We start from the raw sequence: 16,553 nt of genomic DNA, 5'->3' as shown, positions 1-16,553 counted from the left end.
TGGGCAGGTAAGGATTTCCCTGACCTCGTGGGAATGTTTCACTCATTCCAAGGTTTGGTTTAGCTTCAAATGTTCTTGGGAGAATCTTGGTGCTTGTTTATAAGCTCACATATCCTTTACATGCAGAAAAACTGATTTACACAATTCTTGCTGGAATAAAAGCACATTAAGGCAACCGGGTAGGTACATGGAGGGTCGCCAGGCTGGTCCTGCGAATGTTGGCTCCAAGACAGAGGCAGAGACCAGACCCGCCACTGTAGCTGGTCACAAAGAGCCGCTCTTGCCTCACTGTGGGGCTTTCCTAAGCCTCTCTCCCACGATCACACTGGACTCCCACAGGGGAGCTGTGAAACAGAGAGTGTGTCACTGCGGGGAAGATGATCAGTGACATCCCGGGACTCACCGTCACAGAGAAGAGCCTTCACTCGTGTCCATTGCTGTTTCTAGACAGAAATGAATGTTTTTTCCCACCAACCATCACTGATTCACCCACATTCTCGCTCTCTGACCTTAAAAACCATAAAACCCTAACATTTCCAAAGTGGAAGGGGGCCTTAAATAGCAGACAATTTGTTCAATTCTCTCATTTGGAATTTATGGGAAGTTTGAATGTTTTGAGAAGCAATAACATTTTAAAAAAATTTAAAAAAATAGAAGTGCTGTTTTGTACTAAAGGAAGAAAGAAGTCATTATTCCGGTCTTTTCTAATGACTCACTATTGGCTCTTCACACATGTGCTATAACGGAAAGATTCTGTTCCTTGCAGTGATTTTCTGTGACCTTAGAAGGCAGATCACTTACCTCAGATACCCTCTGTTTCCTTGCTATGAATTAAAAACTGGAGGTGACCATGGCTGATGAAGAAAATCTTATATCATAACTCAGCATGCACATTTGTGCATACACACACACACACACACACACAAACTAAAAAAAACTTCCAAGAACCTGTACATATCCTACAAGTACACACTACTTTCTAGTCCTATTCTGTTCTGTCCTGGCCTAGCCTAGCCTAGCCTATCACATTCTAGCCTTCTATTCTGCAAAGCTCGTAGTAACCTACCAAATTAATTTTCCAGCACACTACAATGTGGAGTCCTCTGGCTTACAAGTGCTGAGCAGCAGACTTTACAAAGCATCTCCCAGCTGGGTCCTCTGACTTCCCTCGGGGCTCCCCGGAGCTCTGGGAGGCCTCTTTCAGGTCAGGTTAGCATCTGATCCTCTTGTACCACTACAGGAGTGACTTGGAGGCCAACCCTCCCAACCGTCAAACTTTAGTCCTTACACACTAGTACTGGTGGTATGGCTGTTTGTCCCTACAGGTATAAACAAAGCACCAAACACGGCCTTCTAGTCCCAGCTACTCAAGATTTGGACTCAGATTCAAGCTGCAAGGATAGGGCACATGGCTGGCTTCTGCCTGACCCCCACCTGAGACAGCAACACAGCACACAAGGGGTGATCGAAAAATATGGTGAATCCTAAAACAGTTTTGAAACATCACTGTAATAGACAGATTGTCAAGAATGATAGGATGAGAGTATTGAAAGGAAGAAAGGGAATTTTGACTATTTTAAGAGGAATCAATGGCAATGTATCTTCTACTTTATTATGTTTATTTAGTTTATTTTTTGTTTACACCTTGTTGATCAAACGTTTATGGCAATTTCTGTCAAATAGAAACATGCTGGTGTACCCTCGTGCACATTCCTTACCAGATCTGTGTCATGCAGCTTCTGGCTTTTTCCCAAAGTCAAAATGGCGATGAAAGGCAAGCATTTGAAATGTATTCAGGACATGGGGCAGCCACGATAATGCAGCTCCAGACAGGAAAGAAGACTTCCAGAACTGCTTCAGGAAGGGGCAAGAATGACATGATAAGTGTGTTTGCACCACTTTGAGGGGGATTAATGGCAATGTAATTGGAAGGTGACTGAATCAGAGAGGAATAATTTGATCTACAATATCACCTTCTATTCACCAGCTAGCACAGAGCTAGAAAGAGCTTTTACAACAGTTGCAGAAAATTGCAGAGAAAAGAAGTATGCTGGCAACTCAACAATGGCAACATTGAAACACTTTGCTTTTTATTTTATTTATTTATTTATTTATTTTTTTGTGGTTTTTCTCCAGTACCGGGAACCGAACTCACGACCTTGCGCTTGCCAGGCAGGCGCTTTGCCGCTGAGCTAAATCCCCAGCCCCACACTTTGCTTTTTAAATTTTTACTCTTTAAAAATCGAATAATATCACTATCACATTTCAAGAATAGTTTTAAATTTTTTAATCAAAAATGCATGAGAGCCTATTTTTAAAGTTATCGTGTTAATTTTACCTGCTAATTTATAATAACATGGTATGCTTAATGTTTACATCTTTATGAATGTACACATTTGTTTCATGCATTATAACTGTTTTGTAAAGTGTGCTGTGAGTGTCTGCTTTCAAGAAGTACTGCACATGTTGTTTGTGATTATTCAAAACTACAATAACAACGTCAAGCTCCAAAGCTATAATAACAACTTCAATAATACATCAAGTGTTTCAGCACTCAGTAAAACAAATCCCTACGTTCTGGTTTTTCCATTTGGTTTTGGAATTGCCGTCACCTGCAGGGGCTGGGGAGGTTCAGGTCCCCCAGCTTTTGGGATGACTCCAAAGTAGCTTTTAGAGACTGCCTCCGTGCTTGGCACCCCGAAAACTCTTGGGAAATGTCAGATGCTGAGTAACTGAAAGGAAGAGAGGACATGGGACGGAAGAAACGAGAGAAAGAAAGGAAAGGGATGGCATCGGGCCTTGTGAGTGAGCAAGAACGGCAGGCGAAACAACTGGCTGTTGCTTTCGCCTTAGATGTCTTTCCTCTATTGCAAATGAAAATCAAAGGTTTCCATGACAGATTTTCCTCAAAATATCATTCCCAGAACCCCTTGATGAGGTGGCAGCTTTGTGGAAGTTCACTGGAAAATTCAGCTTTCCATCAGCAATAGAGGAGGCCAATTTAGCTGAGCTGTTTGACCGGCACAAGGCTTTCATCTTGGACGTCATTTCTCTGGTCACCTGGCTGCAGCGACAAAAGCTGTGTGAAAGGAACATTTGTGTCACTCACGGTTTCCTTTTATCTCTGAAGATCATGTATGAGTTTTGGGAGGAATGCTACAGTTTTATAGTCTTTCCTAATGATAAAAGTAATGATCATTGTTTATAAATAATCAAAAAATACCAATAAGCACAAGGTAGAAAGTAAACATTTAGAGCTGGTAGTTATTAATATCTGAAGTTCAGATTTTGTTAATACACATATTTAAAAATATGATCATGTCGTATTCCATAGTACATTGTGTATTCCGTCACATAGTCTTGTCTTTGACTTAATATATTGAGAATATCTCTGTCTGTCTTTTAAAATTATTGTATAGTTTTTCATTCCCCTTTGACAAATGCGTACATTTGCCAGTATTTCATGATAAATTACACATTACCCAACACTCTTATGTGAGTATTTTTGGGCATTTATCCTCCTATTTCCTTAGGATATACTCTAGATGTGAATATTTAAATGTCCATGCACATTTTAAAATGCTGTATCAATTTGCCAGATTGCCCTGCAGAAAGTTTGAATCAGTTTATGCTCCCTTTCAAGTTTATGAAAGTATATACTATTTCACACCCTCACACTAGTTATTATCATTCTTTTTAAACTTTTCAAATTTTATAGGTTAAAAGGTATTTTTATTTTAATAGGCATTGCATTTATTATTAGTGGGGTAGAATACTTTTCAAGTTTATTGGCCATTTGCATTTTTCCTTTTTGCATATTTTGGCTATGTTTCACCTGTATTTCCCTTTTTCACTGATTTCTAAGAGTTCTTCATAATTCAAAAATATGAAGCCTCTGGTGTCAGGTATGTTGTATATTAGTTTTTCAATTTTTCATAACTAAGTATGTGGTTTAGACACAGCAGCTTTGCTTTAAGTGACAAATATATCAATGATTTCTTTATAGTTTCTTATGAGTGAATCATGTTTAGGAAGGTATTGTTATTACTAACATTATCATTTCTAGTGCTGGGGATTGAACCCAAGGGTTTCACACTGAACTACATCCCCAGCCCTTTTAATTTTTTTATTTTGAACCAGTCTCACTGAGTTGCTAAATTGCCTAGGGTGGGCCCAAATTTCCAACCCTCTTGCCTCAGTATCTCACAGGAAAAACTACCATACCCAGCTCAAAATTATTAGCTATTTATTTGTGCTTTTAAAAATCCTCATTTTAAAACATCTATATTCTTAAGCCATTCAGAATCTATTTGCTGGGTGGCATGAGGTAAAGAATCTAACTTTTCTCCCTGATTTGTTAATGAGTTGCACCATGAACCCTTAGGTTGAAGAGTCCAAGTTATCTCTGTTGATTTGAAATTCCTTCTTTACCACACTCTGGATTTATACAGATATGTAAGCTCTTCTGTATTTACCTTTTGTGATTTTCTGAAGCTCCGTAGCCATATATGTAAGTCTTTTGGAATTATCTATTACTTTATCTACATGGAACATTTTTATTCCACTCAAGATCTTAGAGTAATGGCTGCCACTCTTTGATAGAAAAAACAAAGTCAACGTACTTACTTTGCAGGGTGGCAAAGGAGAAATTATCCATGGTCATAGATTTTCAGATGCAGAAAACCCTGAAGGTGTTCTATTCCAGTCCCCATGAAGACTGTGCTAAAAGCTAGTTAGTGGACAACTGATACTGAAACCAAGTTATATTCTCCCCAAACCACGCTGATGAAGAAAGTTACAGAGGGTTCATCAAAGACAGCAAAAGCAGAATTAATAAAATGGTAATCTTGTTTGTTCTGGATCTCTAGAATACAAAACCTTTGAGGAAAACAGAAGTTTCTGGAACACCAATCTTTGCAAGGCAAGTTAAATGTACAGGAGCTCTTGAGGTGAACTGACTGGGCCCTCAGAAAGCTCATAAAAAGAAAACATGACAGACGCTAAAAAGTGAGTACCCAAGCACGGACATGCATCCAGAGTGAGCCATTTACTCAGTAACGATCCTGCAAGAGAAGGCTCAGGCGCCTCTCAGCAGGGTCCCTCTCATCCTGGCTGGCTCCACAGGTCATTCAGGTCAGACATCAGCAAGCACAGCTGAGAGACAGGAAGCACATGCCCGAGTACAGTGACAGAGAAAAGCTTGCTATAGCTGAGGCGGAAACAAACACTGTTAGTCTGAGGGAGTCTGCATGAGAATGTGTTTTCTATACTGGGAAAACTTTTGAGCTACAATGTTTAATGTCCATAGATTTGTCATGTACTAAAATATAGAACTTAGTGAGGAAAGAAAGAGAAAAACAAAGGAAAAAAGGGAAAGAGAAAGAAAGAAAGTAAAGAACAAAGAAAAGAAGAAAGAAAGAAAAGAAGGAAGGAGGGAAGGAAGGAAGAAAGAAAGAAAGAAAAAGAAAGAAAGAAAGAAAGAAAGAAAGAAAGAAAGAAAGAAAGAAAGAAAGAAAGAAAGAAAGAAAAAGAAAAGAAAAAGAAGAAAGAGAGAAAGAGAGAAAGGAGGAAGAAAAAGAAAGCTGCCTAGGCACCCTCTTGTCCTTCCCGTCTTGTGGAAATCTATTCTGTAGCAAACAACCTCCTACCTGAGGGCACCAAAGTTTAATAAATATGCTTAGTTTCCTAAAGATGTCTGGTAATTTATTTTGTTTTAAAATAGGGAATATGGCCATATGGTTTAAAATTCAAAATGTACCAAAGGATCTATGGAGAAAACTCTCCCTCCCACCCAAGGCCTTCATCAGCTGGGGTCTCCAGCTCAAGGAAAACCAAGTTTTAGTTTCTCCTATGCCCGGCCACAGTTATTGTAGGTAGGCTCAAATATGGACGGAAACAACACATTCTTTTGTGAAAATTTTACACAAAGGATAACATGCTCTGCATAATGTTCTTCACCTTGATATTCTTACTTAATACATTTTGAGAATGTTCTAGATCTGTATATGGAGAGCTACTTGGCCTTACACTCTATTGCACAAGTAAAGTATGCCTTAACAATTTCCCCAATAGATGGACATTTCTGTTGTTCTAAATTTTGCTTTTATTTATTATTTTTTTTCTAAATTTTGCTTTTAAACAATGCTGCAGTTAAGACATTTTGTATTCAGCAAGTTTCTATCAAGAATAAAGCTCTAGAATGGGAAATTTATAATTTGGACAGAAATTGCCAAAATTTTACTCTTAGAGACTAAAGCCATTTCAATTCCTCCCATAATTCAGAAAGTTCCTGTTCTCTTACACTTTTGCTAAGATAGGGTTTTATTGACCTTTTTTCAAATCTTTGCTAATATGATAGGTGAACTTGATAGGTATCCCAGTATAGGTTTAATTTTCTATATTTTTCTACATATTAATTTTCTATATATTTAATTTTCTATATATGTTTCTCATATTATAAGTGAGGTTGAGAATCTTTTAATATATTTAGAGACACTTTGTGTTTCTGCCCTGGATATGATTCATACTTTTAATCCTGTTTTGGCAGTATGTCATTGTTGGCTTTAGAGTTTTTTATACAGTAGGTACAGTATCTCTGATCTTAGTTGTACTGATTTGAGGGCAGGGGATATAGCTCAGTGGTACAAGTGCCTGCCTGTACTGACTTGCCCCATTTTGTTGTTTTCTTTTAACTTTCCCATTGATATTTGAAAAATCCTTTTATTTTACAGATTCTGTTTCCAGTTAGGACTTTCTAGGCTAAAATTTTAAATAGCATGTGTGTGTGTGTGTGTGTGTGTGTATCTTCCAACTTCCTTTTTCTACACAGTTATAGTTTATTATTTACTTTAAGATTTTTTTATCTAGCTGAAATTATCCTGTTTAACAATTTTAAGTTTAGCTACAATTTTATTTTTTTCCAGACAGTTAACCAGTTATTCCCAAAACTATCATCTTTCTTTTCCCTGATTTGAAATATAATAGTCATAGTATCCATATATTAAAGTAGCCACATATAATTTATAATAAAATCTTTCCTCTTCTAACAATGCTCCTGAGAATCTTTACACATCTTATAATAGCTTTTAAATGTCTTGCAATCACTGGAAAAACTATTTTCATAATTTTCTTCCCTTTACTCTGTTCTCCTTGCTTTTAAGATGTTACAGTGTGCAGGCCAGTTCCTCTTCCAAGCCTCAATTTTGCCATTTCTGCTTTCCCGGGGAGGTATTACTCTTACTTGTGGGCGAATTTCTGCCTTTTCTTCCTTTTTCGGAACAGATTGCCAATGGGTCCCATCCAGGGGAATGGCTGTCAGCGTGAGGTGGGAGTTTCAGGGCTTGTAGCGCAGGATGGAGGATCATCCACACAGAGTGGCTGCTGAATTCTGGGGAGAGAAGATTTACCAGGAAGAACGTGTAGAAGAATAGTGACGGAGGATGACTCTTGTATGGCATCAACAGTGAAGGAAAAGCTCGAGGAGAAACTAGAGGAGAAGTACTGGAAGAATAGCAGAGGAAGATGAAAGAGGAAGACTGGAGAGTCTTGGAGGAGGGCCCAGAGTGATCCACAAGATTGAGCATAAGAAAAACCCTGCGGATTTGGGGACAAGGAGATCTTTGGCGCTCACGGGAGTCCATCTCCCCTTGCCATCTCCATCTCTTTGTCTTGTGGACGGATGGAATTTCTGTCGGTGCAGCAGCGCTCCCACCTAAAATAATTAGAAAAGACAAATGAAATACAGAAATTATCTATTTAAAGGAAGCCAGGAGCTGTTGAGACAAGCAAACCTGGCAAGGCTCAGGCTCCGCAGAGGGAGGAGCCTGAGTGGGCTGAGCAGGTTTTTGCAGGCACTTTTACCCTCAGGGCAAGGACGGGAGGCTGAGTATCCAGGGCAAGGAGCAGAGGGGTGAAAGCCTCACACATACAGCCTGCTTTCCCCTTAAGGACTTTGGCCAAACATTGAGGCTCTGCAGAGCAGAGATTTTTTTTTAAAAAAAAAAACCTGCCTGGGAAAACCAGAGGGCAGTTTTTCAGTAATCTTGCAAGTTTTAAATTAGAGCTTAGTACCAGCTAGAGGAGCAGCTTGTGGAATACCCTAGGGTTTTTGCTGAGAACTGAGGTCAGAGTTGAATCAGTGGAAGACTTAGCACAGCTGAAGCTCAGCCTGATTCAGCAAAGCACTGAGTGGATTAATACAATACCCCACTTTTCTGTCTCTACCGCAGGAACAGGGGGTACATACCCTCTCTGAAAGAAGACACTGAGTCTCCCCAACTCTGCATATGTCATGTCTGGCATGCAGTTAAAATGTACTAGGTACCCCAAATGACAGGCTCACATGACTGAGAAACCCAGGGGTAAAGAAAGTAGAAGCAAACGGGCGGTCCAGAGGCTGGGATTAGTTGACAAGGCCTGAGAGGAGCTACCATTCCATGTCCAAGAAGAAAAGAGGAGCACCAACGGAAACGTGCACTCAACTTCCGCCCCTTTCAGGAAGCTCTCTTCGTCTCTCTGTTCACCTTTTCCTCTGTATAATCCTGACCATTTGTCTGTACTTCTTATGGAACTTACCACTATACAAAGTGGCATTTTGTAGTAGTCCGAATACTCAAAATTTTGTAGTAGTCAAAATGGCATTTTCTAGTAGGTTGTGAGGTCACACTGGGCTCCAGTTCAAGACCAGCCACTTATTAACTTCGTAATCTTGGAAGGGTTACTTATCTTCTTGAAGCCCCAATTTTCTTGCCTATAAAATGGAGTTGTTAAAATAATTAATTGAGAAGTAACTAATTGAGAGGTAATAATAATTAAGAGGTTGAATCAACGCCAGTGCCCTCAGCGTAAATGGTAAGATGAAATTTAATTTTAATCAGAAACATCCAGCTAACTCATACATAGAGACTTTTCACTGGAGTAATCTGAATAAGGCTACTGCTGTTTTTTTTTTTTTTTTTTGGTTTTTCTCCGGTACCAGGAACCGAACTCACGACCTTGCGCTTGCCAGGCAGGCGCTTTTGCCGCTGAGCTAAATCCCCAGCCCCTGCTGTTCTTTATAATCAAGTACTTTCTATGCATTGCTTCTAGATTCACCCTATAAAAGTCTTCTCCTTATCCCCCAATGGTGGAGCCCTGAAGTGCCCAAAGGGGACCTGGAGTTCCCCAGTTTGTCAGTCACTGTCTGCTTGAATAACTCTCTAAAAATGTTTAATGTGCCGAAGTTTAACTTTTAACAGACTTACTAACGGTGCTTTCTTCAAAAGGTTGTTTTGAGAAATTTAAATATTCTCACACTAACTCGGTTATGGTGGAAATGCACTGGAGTTTATTACCTGCTCTAGTCTCTTGCACAAATTTGGTCTTCTGAATTGTGTGAAAAGAACACTATTTTTTGTTCAATCCACCTATTTTATACTGAATATTTTTTATTTTTGGCAGAATTAAGGATTGAGCCAGGACTCTGCACTCAGCTAATCCCCAGCCCTATTTATTCCATCTTATTTTCCATTTCATATGACAGGGTTTCATAAATTGCTAAGTTGCCCAGGCTAGAATCAAACTTGTGATCCTCCTGCCTCAGTCTTCCAGAGTGCTGGGATCACAGGTGTGCACCACCATACTCAAGCCCCCATGCCTGTCTGCCCTAACACCTTGTTAAATTGATCATTTTTATTTTTCTGGGAACATATAATGTTGGTTGTCATGTAGCACTGCATTCTTGGTGGTGGTAGAGATGATGTTCAGTTCTGCTTACCACTGTATACCCAGCACTCATTCTGCTAAATAAATAAATGAGAAACTCCTAATTTCACAGCCTGAGATTTAAGAACATGGTTGATCTTGCCTTTAGTCTCTTCCCCTTGGCACTGAGAACCTTTGTTAGCTTTCTACCTGCCCCCATTCTGCATGTGTTCTTTGCTGTCAGAACATTGATGTTCAGCCCAGATACTACATCATGAATTAGTCTGAACTAATCACAGCCATTGTATTCCCCTTGCCTGCAATGGACCAGAATAATTACACCATGTGTTTTGGCTAATGAGCTAGAAAAAGAAGTCTTCTACAGGGCTTTTGGGAAACATACTGGTCTTTAATGGAAGGAAAGAAGAATCTGAGAACTCTGTAGTCTTCTCTATTCCAGCTCCTTTTTTTAAACGTGGCAGGGTGGGAATATTGTGTTTGGAACTACGGTAACCATCCTGCCGGAATGACCTGAAAAAAAATGCCAAAATGACTCCAGTGGACCGCTGCACCAATCCTGGAACTACCTCCACACTTCTCATTGTATAAAATCGTAAATGCCTTTATGAATTACACCACTGTTATTTGTGTTTTATATTGCAAGGAATAATTTTTCTCCTAACTGACACATTCTGGAGCAAATCCAATTTCACATACATTCCATGTCTTAAAAATGGGTCAGCATACCCATGGTTCTGCTTTTAGCCACGTAAAAGTTAGGCACATCTCAGAAATAAGCCTCTTTAACATCCTGAGCTATGTGTCGGATATGGCTTTAGGTGACCTCTCTGAAGCACTCAGGACAGAGTGTAGCTAAGTGGTCACACTTGGTGACCAAGCAGCTGCCGGTGAAGGGAAAAGGATAGGGAGGAAGAACTGAGCAGGCAGTGGGGGCCGAGGCCTGGAAAACAAAGAGAAACAAAGGGGCTAAAAAAAGCAAGGAGGAAAAGGACCAGGCGGAGGAAAAGTTCAGGCAAACAGCAGCAGGGAGAGCAGAAGAATTGCAAAAGGGAAATTTAAGTCTCTTAATTATCTAGAAAACAATCTAATAAAAATGCATAGAATCTTTTTGATCTCTTGGACAAAAATGGTTAAGTACAATAACAGACATAAACAAGGACCTGAATAAGTAGAGTGAATGAGATGTCAATTTTGTGAGACAATTTAATATGTTAAGAATATCAATTCTTCCATGTTAAACTATAAAATCCATCCAATTGCGGTACAATGAGATTTCTACAAGCCACTTGAAAAATGTATATGGAAAAATAAACATTTGCAAACAACTAATTTTTAAAAGATAAGCAAAAAAGAAATTTGCCTTACAAAATATAAAGGAGCGTAAAGAGTATCATAAATATGAAGAAAAAAAAAAGGAAAGCAGGTAAATGGAGGAAAGTAACAGAATGGAGAACCCAGAAATAAACCAGTTGTATCTGGATTGTGGTAGATGGGGGAGTGGTCACAGCAAATCTCTGCGGGAAACAATGGGTTAATCAATATAGTATTGAAAAAGTGGATTCCATTAAGCTCAGCCTTACACAATCTAAAATGAAAACCCGAAGTAGATTAAAGTTCTAAGTGTTCAATGTAAAGTCTTGTAGAAGAAAATAAATGTGAATATCTTTGTGACTTTTGAATGGAGATATTTGTTAAAGAAAACCCAAACAGTAAAAAACCAGCAGAGACAAAAAATTGGTATGTTTGTCCACAAAACAATATTAAATATTTATTCCAAAAAAAAATACCATAGGTAAAGTGAATGGGTAGTTCATTTGGAAGGTGTTTTTAATAAGCCAAAGGGGGGAGGGTAGGAAGTGTTAGATCCCAGAAAGCAGTAAGAAAAAGGGGAAAACACAGACACTCAAATTGAAGGGAACTTCTCAATGGCCCATAAGCATATGGAGAGATATTCCACATTACTAGCAATCAGAAAGATGCAAATTAAAATAACAGGGACAACTGACTTAATAGAAAGTTAGACACAATCAAACGCAGCAAGGATACGCTGCTAGGACAATGAAAACCAGTAGGTCCATTCTGCAAAGCAACCGAACAAGCCTGAGAGAAATAAAGGATGTAGTCTTGGCCTTGAGTACGTGCCCAAGGAAATACTAATATTCAGATCACAAGAATATGTAGAAAAGGGGTTCATCATGCCACTGGGGGAGGCAGTGGTCTAGTTAAGCATAGACCTAACAAGATGAGTCATTAGTCAAACCATAAGTTGTAAAAGAGAGTTACATAAAATGACATGGAGGACTCCCCAAAGCTGGACAACAGTGGAGGGTAAACTAAGTGATTAGCTCTATTCCCTCCTCCTGAGGTCCTGATAAACTGAAGCATAAATATATAGCCCCAGTGGTCAAAGAACTCTCATGTTCTGCAATATTAATGAGCATCCGAATCAATTTGTGATATCTGTTAAAAGAACAAGCTTATGAGTCCTCCATCCAGAAATTCTGAAACTGTATCTTAAACATGTACCTGCGATGATTTTTCCCAGAAGTGGACCATGGGCTATACTTGGAGACACCTTGGAGTAAATAAAATCAAGCTACCAAGAGAAAATGAGTAGCAGGAGTGATGACAGTGGGACATCTGCCTAGCACCAGCATCAAGGCAATGACACTCAAGCAGCTGGCCCTGTGGGCAAGAGCTGCCTGTCTCCCCACCCTCTTGGGTGAACCAATCTCAGTGGGCTTGGCTGGAGGGGTTTGGGTGATGGAAATAGACAATCACCATCTGGGGCATGCATCTGTGGACAGGAAGCCACTTCAGGCATCTACTTCCCCAAGACGGCGCTGGGCACGGTGCCTCCAGGGGTTCTGAGCCAGTTGTGATCACTCTGACTCATTGTCCGCTTCTCCAGTCGGACTGTGGTTTAAGGGGAAGTGCGCTGTGGAAAGAGTGAAAGGATCCCTGGTGAGATGCCGTCAGATGCAAATGCTGGCATTTGCCCCAAGGAGAGAAGAACAGCTGAGCCTCTCTCCTCAGCTCTGGTGGAATATTTCAGGATGCCAATAGTCTAGGATTTGAGCCACAGCATTCTGTCAGCCCTGCAGCATCTGCTCTGCCCTTGTCTCCTTTGGTCCTTGATTCTTGCCTATGCTTCAACAGCTGGACTGCTTCGTGGCATATGTGTGCCAGGTGGAGGAGATTTTTAATAGTGACTGCTATGATTGTGGGCAGATGGGACGTGGTCTCAAGCTCGCCTTTAGGGATGTCTGACGGCACACTCAGCCCTGCAATCCCAGCCGCAGAAGTTTACCTCCTCGTGAATGGAATATTGCCGCTCCAGGGGAGAACAGGCTCTGCACTCCCATCCACCATTATTTATCCAGGCACCGTTCCCCATTAGCCTGAGCACCAATGGGAAACTGGATTCAGTGTCCTCTTCCTAATATGCAGAATGGCCTGGTTTCCTAAGGACACGGAAGGTTTTCCAGATTTATACAAACAGACCAAGCATATTCATGGGTTTCCAGGTAACAAACCCAGTTGGAAATTCCTTTTGACAGTGTATTCATGGCCCCAGACAGAAATGCTAATGTGAACACAGACAGTGAAAAAGATTAAGAAAGGGTCCCAAATATAGCTGTCACTAGAAATCATCTGATTCTCCAACAGGCCCCTTTTTGCAAATGTGAACATTTTCGTGTAAAGAAAAAGGAACAAAAGAGAAGAGAATCCAGAGACACACAAATTTCTGGCTTATTAATAAGGAGCGCGGTTTCCCCTGTCTCCTTAGGAACTTGAAGTCCACTGCGTGATGCTCATGGCGTGTACTGCGTGAGAAGAGTCTGTGGAGTCCTCTGCCCGCTGTCTCCCCGTGCCTGCTTTAATGAGACCCGGTGCAGCTGCAGTTCCCATTGTGCCGGGCAGCACGGGCGGCAAGAGAGCCATTCTTCTTGCTCCCTAATGTGTTTGCTTAAGCATGAACATTAGTGTCAGAAGCGCTTAGCTCTAAGCGCCCTTTTGCGGGTGAAGGAGTCCTTGCCAAGTCCGTGTGTCTGGGAATTCGTTATGTCTATTCACTGGGGGTTAGAGTTAGGGTTAGGTAAACCTTGTATTTTCTAATGCAGTTGAAAAGGTGAAAAACAAAAACATCATTTATAAAAATCATCCTTTTAGGAGGGGTGAGCCCAGCTGTGCAAAATCTCATTGCCCTGCAGAGGATTCCTTCCTAAAAGCTTGAACAGACCTCTTCTAGGTGGGGCAGGTCCTCTGGCCCTCGCAAGCCCAGTCTTCTGAAGTGAGTGAAGTGAAAGTTATTTTACAGCCGACCTTGCACAAAGCTAACGTGCCTAATTAGCGGAAGATCTGCTTGTAGGATGGGAATCTGCATTTAACCAGCAGCATGCCATTGTCCAGAGATGAAGACACATCCATGGCCAGACTGTGTGTTTTTTCTTGTGTTTCTCACAGCGACAGTGAATGTAAAGTGAACTGACCTCTCTCCTGCCCCTTTTGCTTAGACGGCCAAAGGCGTTCAGTTCAGAGGCAGTGGCCAGCGCTGAGCAGTTAACTGGGCCACACAGCCCTGGGCTCATGACCTTCCTGCTGGTTCATGAGCCCAAGAAAGACCTAGAGCTAAGACGCCTCTAAGAAGTCACCTTGCTGTGTTGATGTTTTGGACAGGCAATAGATGGGCCTTGAATCAATCAGTGTCTTCTGCAGTCCCTCTCTTCCTGGGTCTCCCCTGAGTCAAATCTATCACCCACTTCCTGTGTAAAGGACCCCAGAGAGGGAAAGGCAATAGGGGGTAAGAATTTTTTTGTTTGTTTGTTTTTGGTTTTTCTCCGGTACCGGGAACCGAACTCATGACCTTGCGCTTGCCAGGCAGGCGCTTTGCCGCTGAGCTAAATCCCCAGCCCCTGGGGGTAAGAATTTAAAAGGATAATAAAACTGACTCCAAACTGCTGCTTGTTATCATCAAGTGCTGATGTTTCAATAAAATCAATGATAAGATATGTCTCCCTGCAAGCTCCGTTGCTGTGACTGCTGTTGCCGCTGACACAGGTGGACTCTGGCTCACGTGTCCCTTTACATATTCAGTTTGTGACACATTGGAATCAGCCCAGCGCCCTCCTCAGCATGTTTACTGTCTCCAAGCCCAGGATATTATACATGCCTGCATTTAGACAGATTCAAAGTCAACCATGAAATTACAGTAATTGCACTCTAAACAAAGAAATTAGAATGTAGTTATTTCATTTTTTGTTTGACCACCAGGGACTTTTGGTTTTGTTTTTTTTTTTGTATTTTTTTTTGATATGCTTAAAATTTGCAGTGAAACAGATTTCAAACTGCGTGGTATTTTTGTTTGTTATGTGCAAATTTTAGTTCATACACGAAATATCTTACTGAACTTATTGAGTATCTTTAAAATATTTAAATTGCACTCTTTATGAAAATTGTTCATTGTTGAAAACCTGAAGACCTCCTTCAAATTTGTGCCTCATCCTTTTCCTGGCCACACTTGCCACTATGGAAGCCCAAACACACACTTTTGCTCTCTCTGAGCTACAGCAGCTGTGTCTAAGCTTGTGACCTAAGCTTGGCCCACCAGGGACAGCAGGAATTCCATCTGGAATTTTGAATCTGGAACAAGCGTCTCAAAGATGCTGGAATATTTTGGAATGCACTCCTGTGGGAATGGTACACGAGTCATTAATGGTACGCAGTGCCCAGCAGAAGATGCTTAACCAGCAGCTTCCTGTGTTGTAGTATGGGCTCTAGGTCTGAGTACCCTGGTTTGTGATTGTCAAGGCTGAATCGCTGGGCTTGCCGTTGATCCTCTGAGCTCCCAGATAACCTTCTAGCAAATTTCTTCTCTCCTTAAGTGCACCAGAGTTAGTTTCTGTTCTTGGCAACCAAGAACTTGCACTGCTATTCCAAATTTGCATGAATACTTTGAGGTTGAATTCTGAAGCCAAGATGATGGTGTACCACAGTCAAACAGGAGCCCTACAAATGTAGTACAGTGGCCTTACTGGAAATACCAAAGCAGATCTTATGACTTCTCAAAGTGTGCTTCATCCAGAGGGCTGTCTCGGACCACCCTTGCCAGATTTACAGATCCGGCAAGACAAGAGCCAGCTGTCTTTGATTAGAAAGATTTTTCATGGCATTTACCCCACTTAAAATGATTAACAGAGGCAAAAATTAATGAAGAAACCTCTAGTAAGAGCTGTGGCTTATGCAGGGAAAATAACCAGAAATAATGGAAAAACAGAAGGTAGTTTATCAACTAGAGTGAAAGCCAAGTTAAAAATGTGTCATCCAAACATTTATTTTTGTTAACTGCTTACTCTGAATGCTCTTGGATCAAAGAGAAGAGAAGCTCATCAGCAAGCTGCACAGAAACATTAATTCCATCACATACCACAGCAGTGACTAACATTCAGTGTGAGATTTCGGCACAACTGCACTCATTTCTAAAAGGACCCTTTCTGATCCCATTCTCCTATGCATCATACCCATTGTAGCGAAGCCAGCATCTAGCTTTTGTGTTAGGGTCCATCACCTGGAGCAAGATCTTTAAAATCCCAGCACTTTGGCAGGCTGAGGGAGGAGGATGGAATGTTCAAGCCCAGCCTGGGAAATGTAGCAATTTAGTGAGACCCTGTCTCAAGATTTAAAAAGAAAGACTTGGCATGTAGCTCAGTGTGAAGGCCTGAGTTTAATTTCTAGTGGTGCAAAAATTCTCTAGACTGACGCTTCCAGTTTTTCTATTGGAATAATAACATTATCGTGGGAAGATTAAGCAAGAAATTTCAGGGTTAGTTTAAGTACAGCACTTTCACACA

At 40.8% G+C, this 16,553-nt stretch overlaps 1 protein-coding gene across 3 annotated transcripts in view; it reads right to left on the bottom strand.

Annotated features, from left to right (window-relative positions):
• Positions 1 to 1,724: 1,724 nt before the first annotated feature.
• Positions 1,725 to 16,553, bottom strand: part of LOC102011853 — a 57,715-nt gene continuing 42,886 nt past the window's right edge. Inside the window, exons 3-5 of one of the 3 annotated variants that reach the window (XM_013521878.1) lie at positions 7,631 to 7,711; positions 7,241 to 7,387; positions 1,725 to 1,854 (exon numbers count right to left, since the gene is read on the bottom strand). In XM_013521878.1, the coding sequence (XP_013377332.1) occupies positions 1,757 to 1,854; positions 7,241 to 7,387; positions 7,631 to 7,711 (326 nt within the window). In that variant the 3' untranslated portion in view covers positions 1,725 to 1,756. Of the gene's footprint in view, positions 1,855 to 2,308; positions 3,080 to 7,240; positions 7,712 to 16,553 lie in introns of those variants that run through there. The other 2 variants (XM_005399163.2, XM_005399164.1) reach the window with 2 other exon arrangements.

This window comes from Chinchilla lanigera, unplaced genomic scaffold, assembly GCF_000276665.1.
Source record: "Chinchilla lanigera isolate Chin_1 unplaced genomic scaffold, ChiLan1.0 scaffold00065, whole genome shotgun sequence".
NCBI lineage: Eukaryota > Metazoa > Chordata > Mammalia > Rodentia > Chinchillidae > Chinchilla > Chinchilla lanigera.
This window is presented reverse-complemented; position numbering and strand designations above follow the sequence as displayed.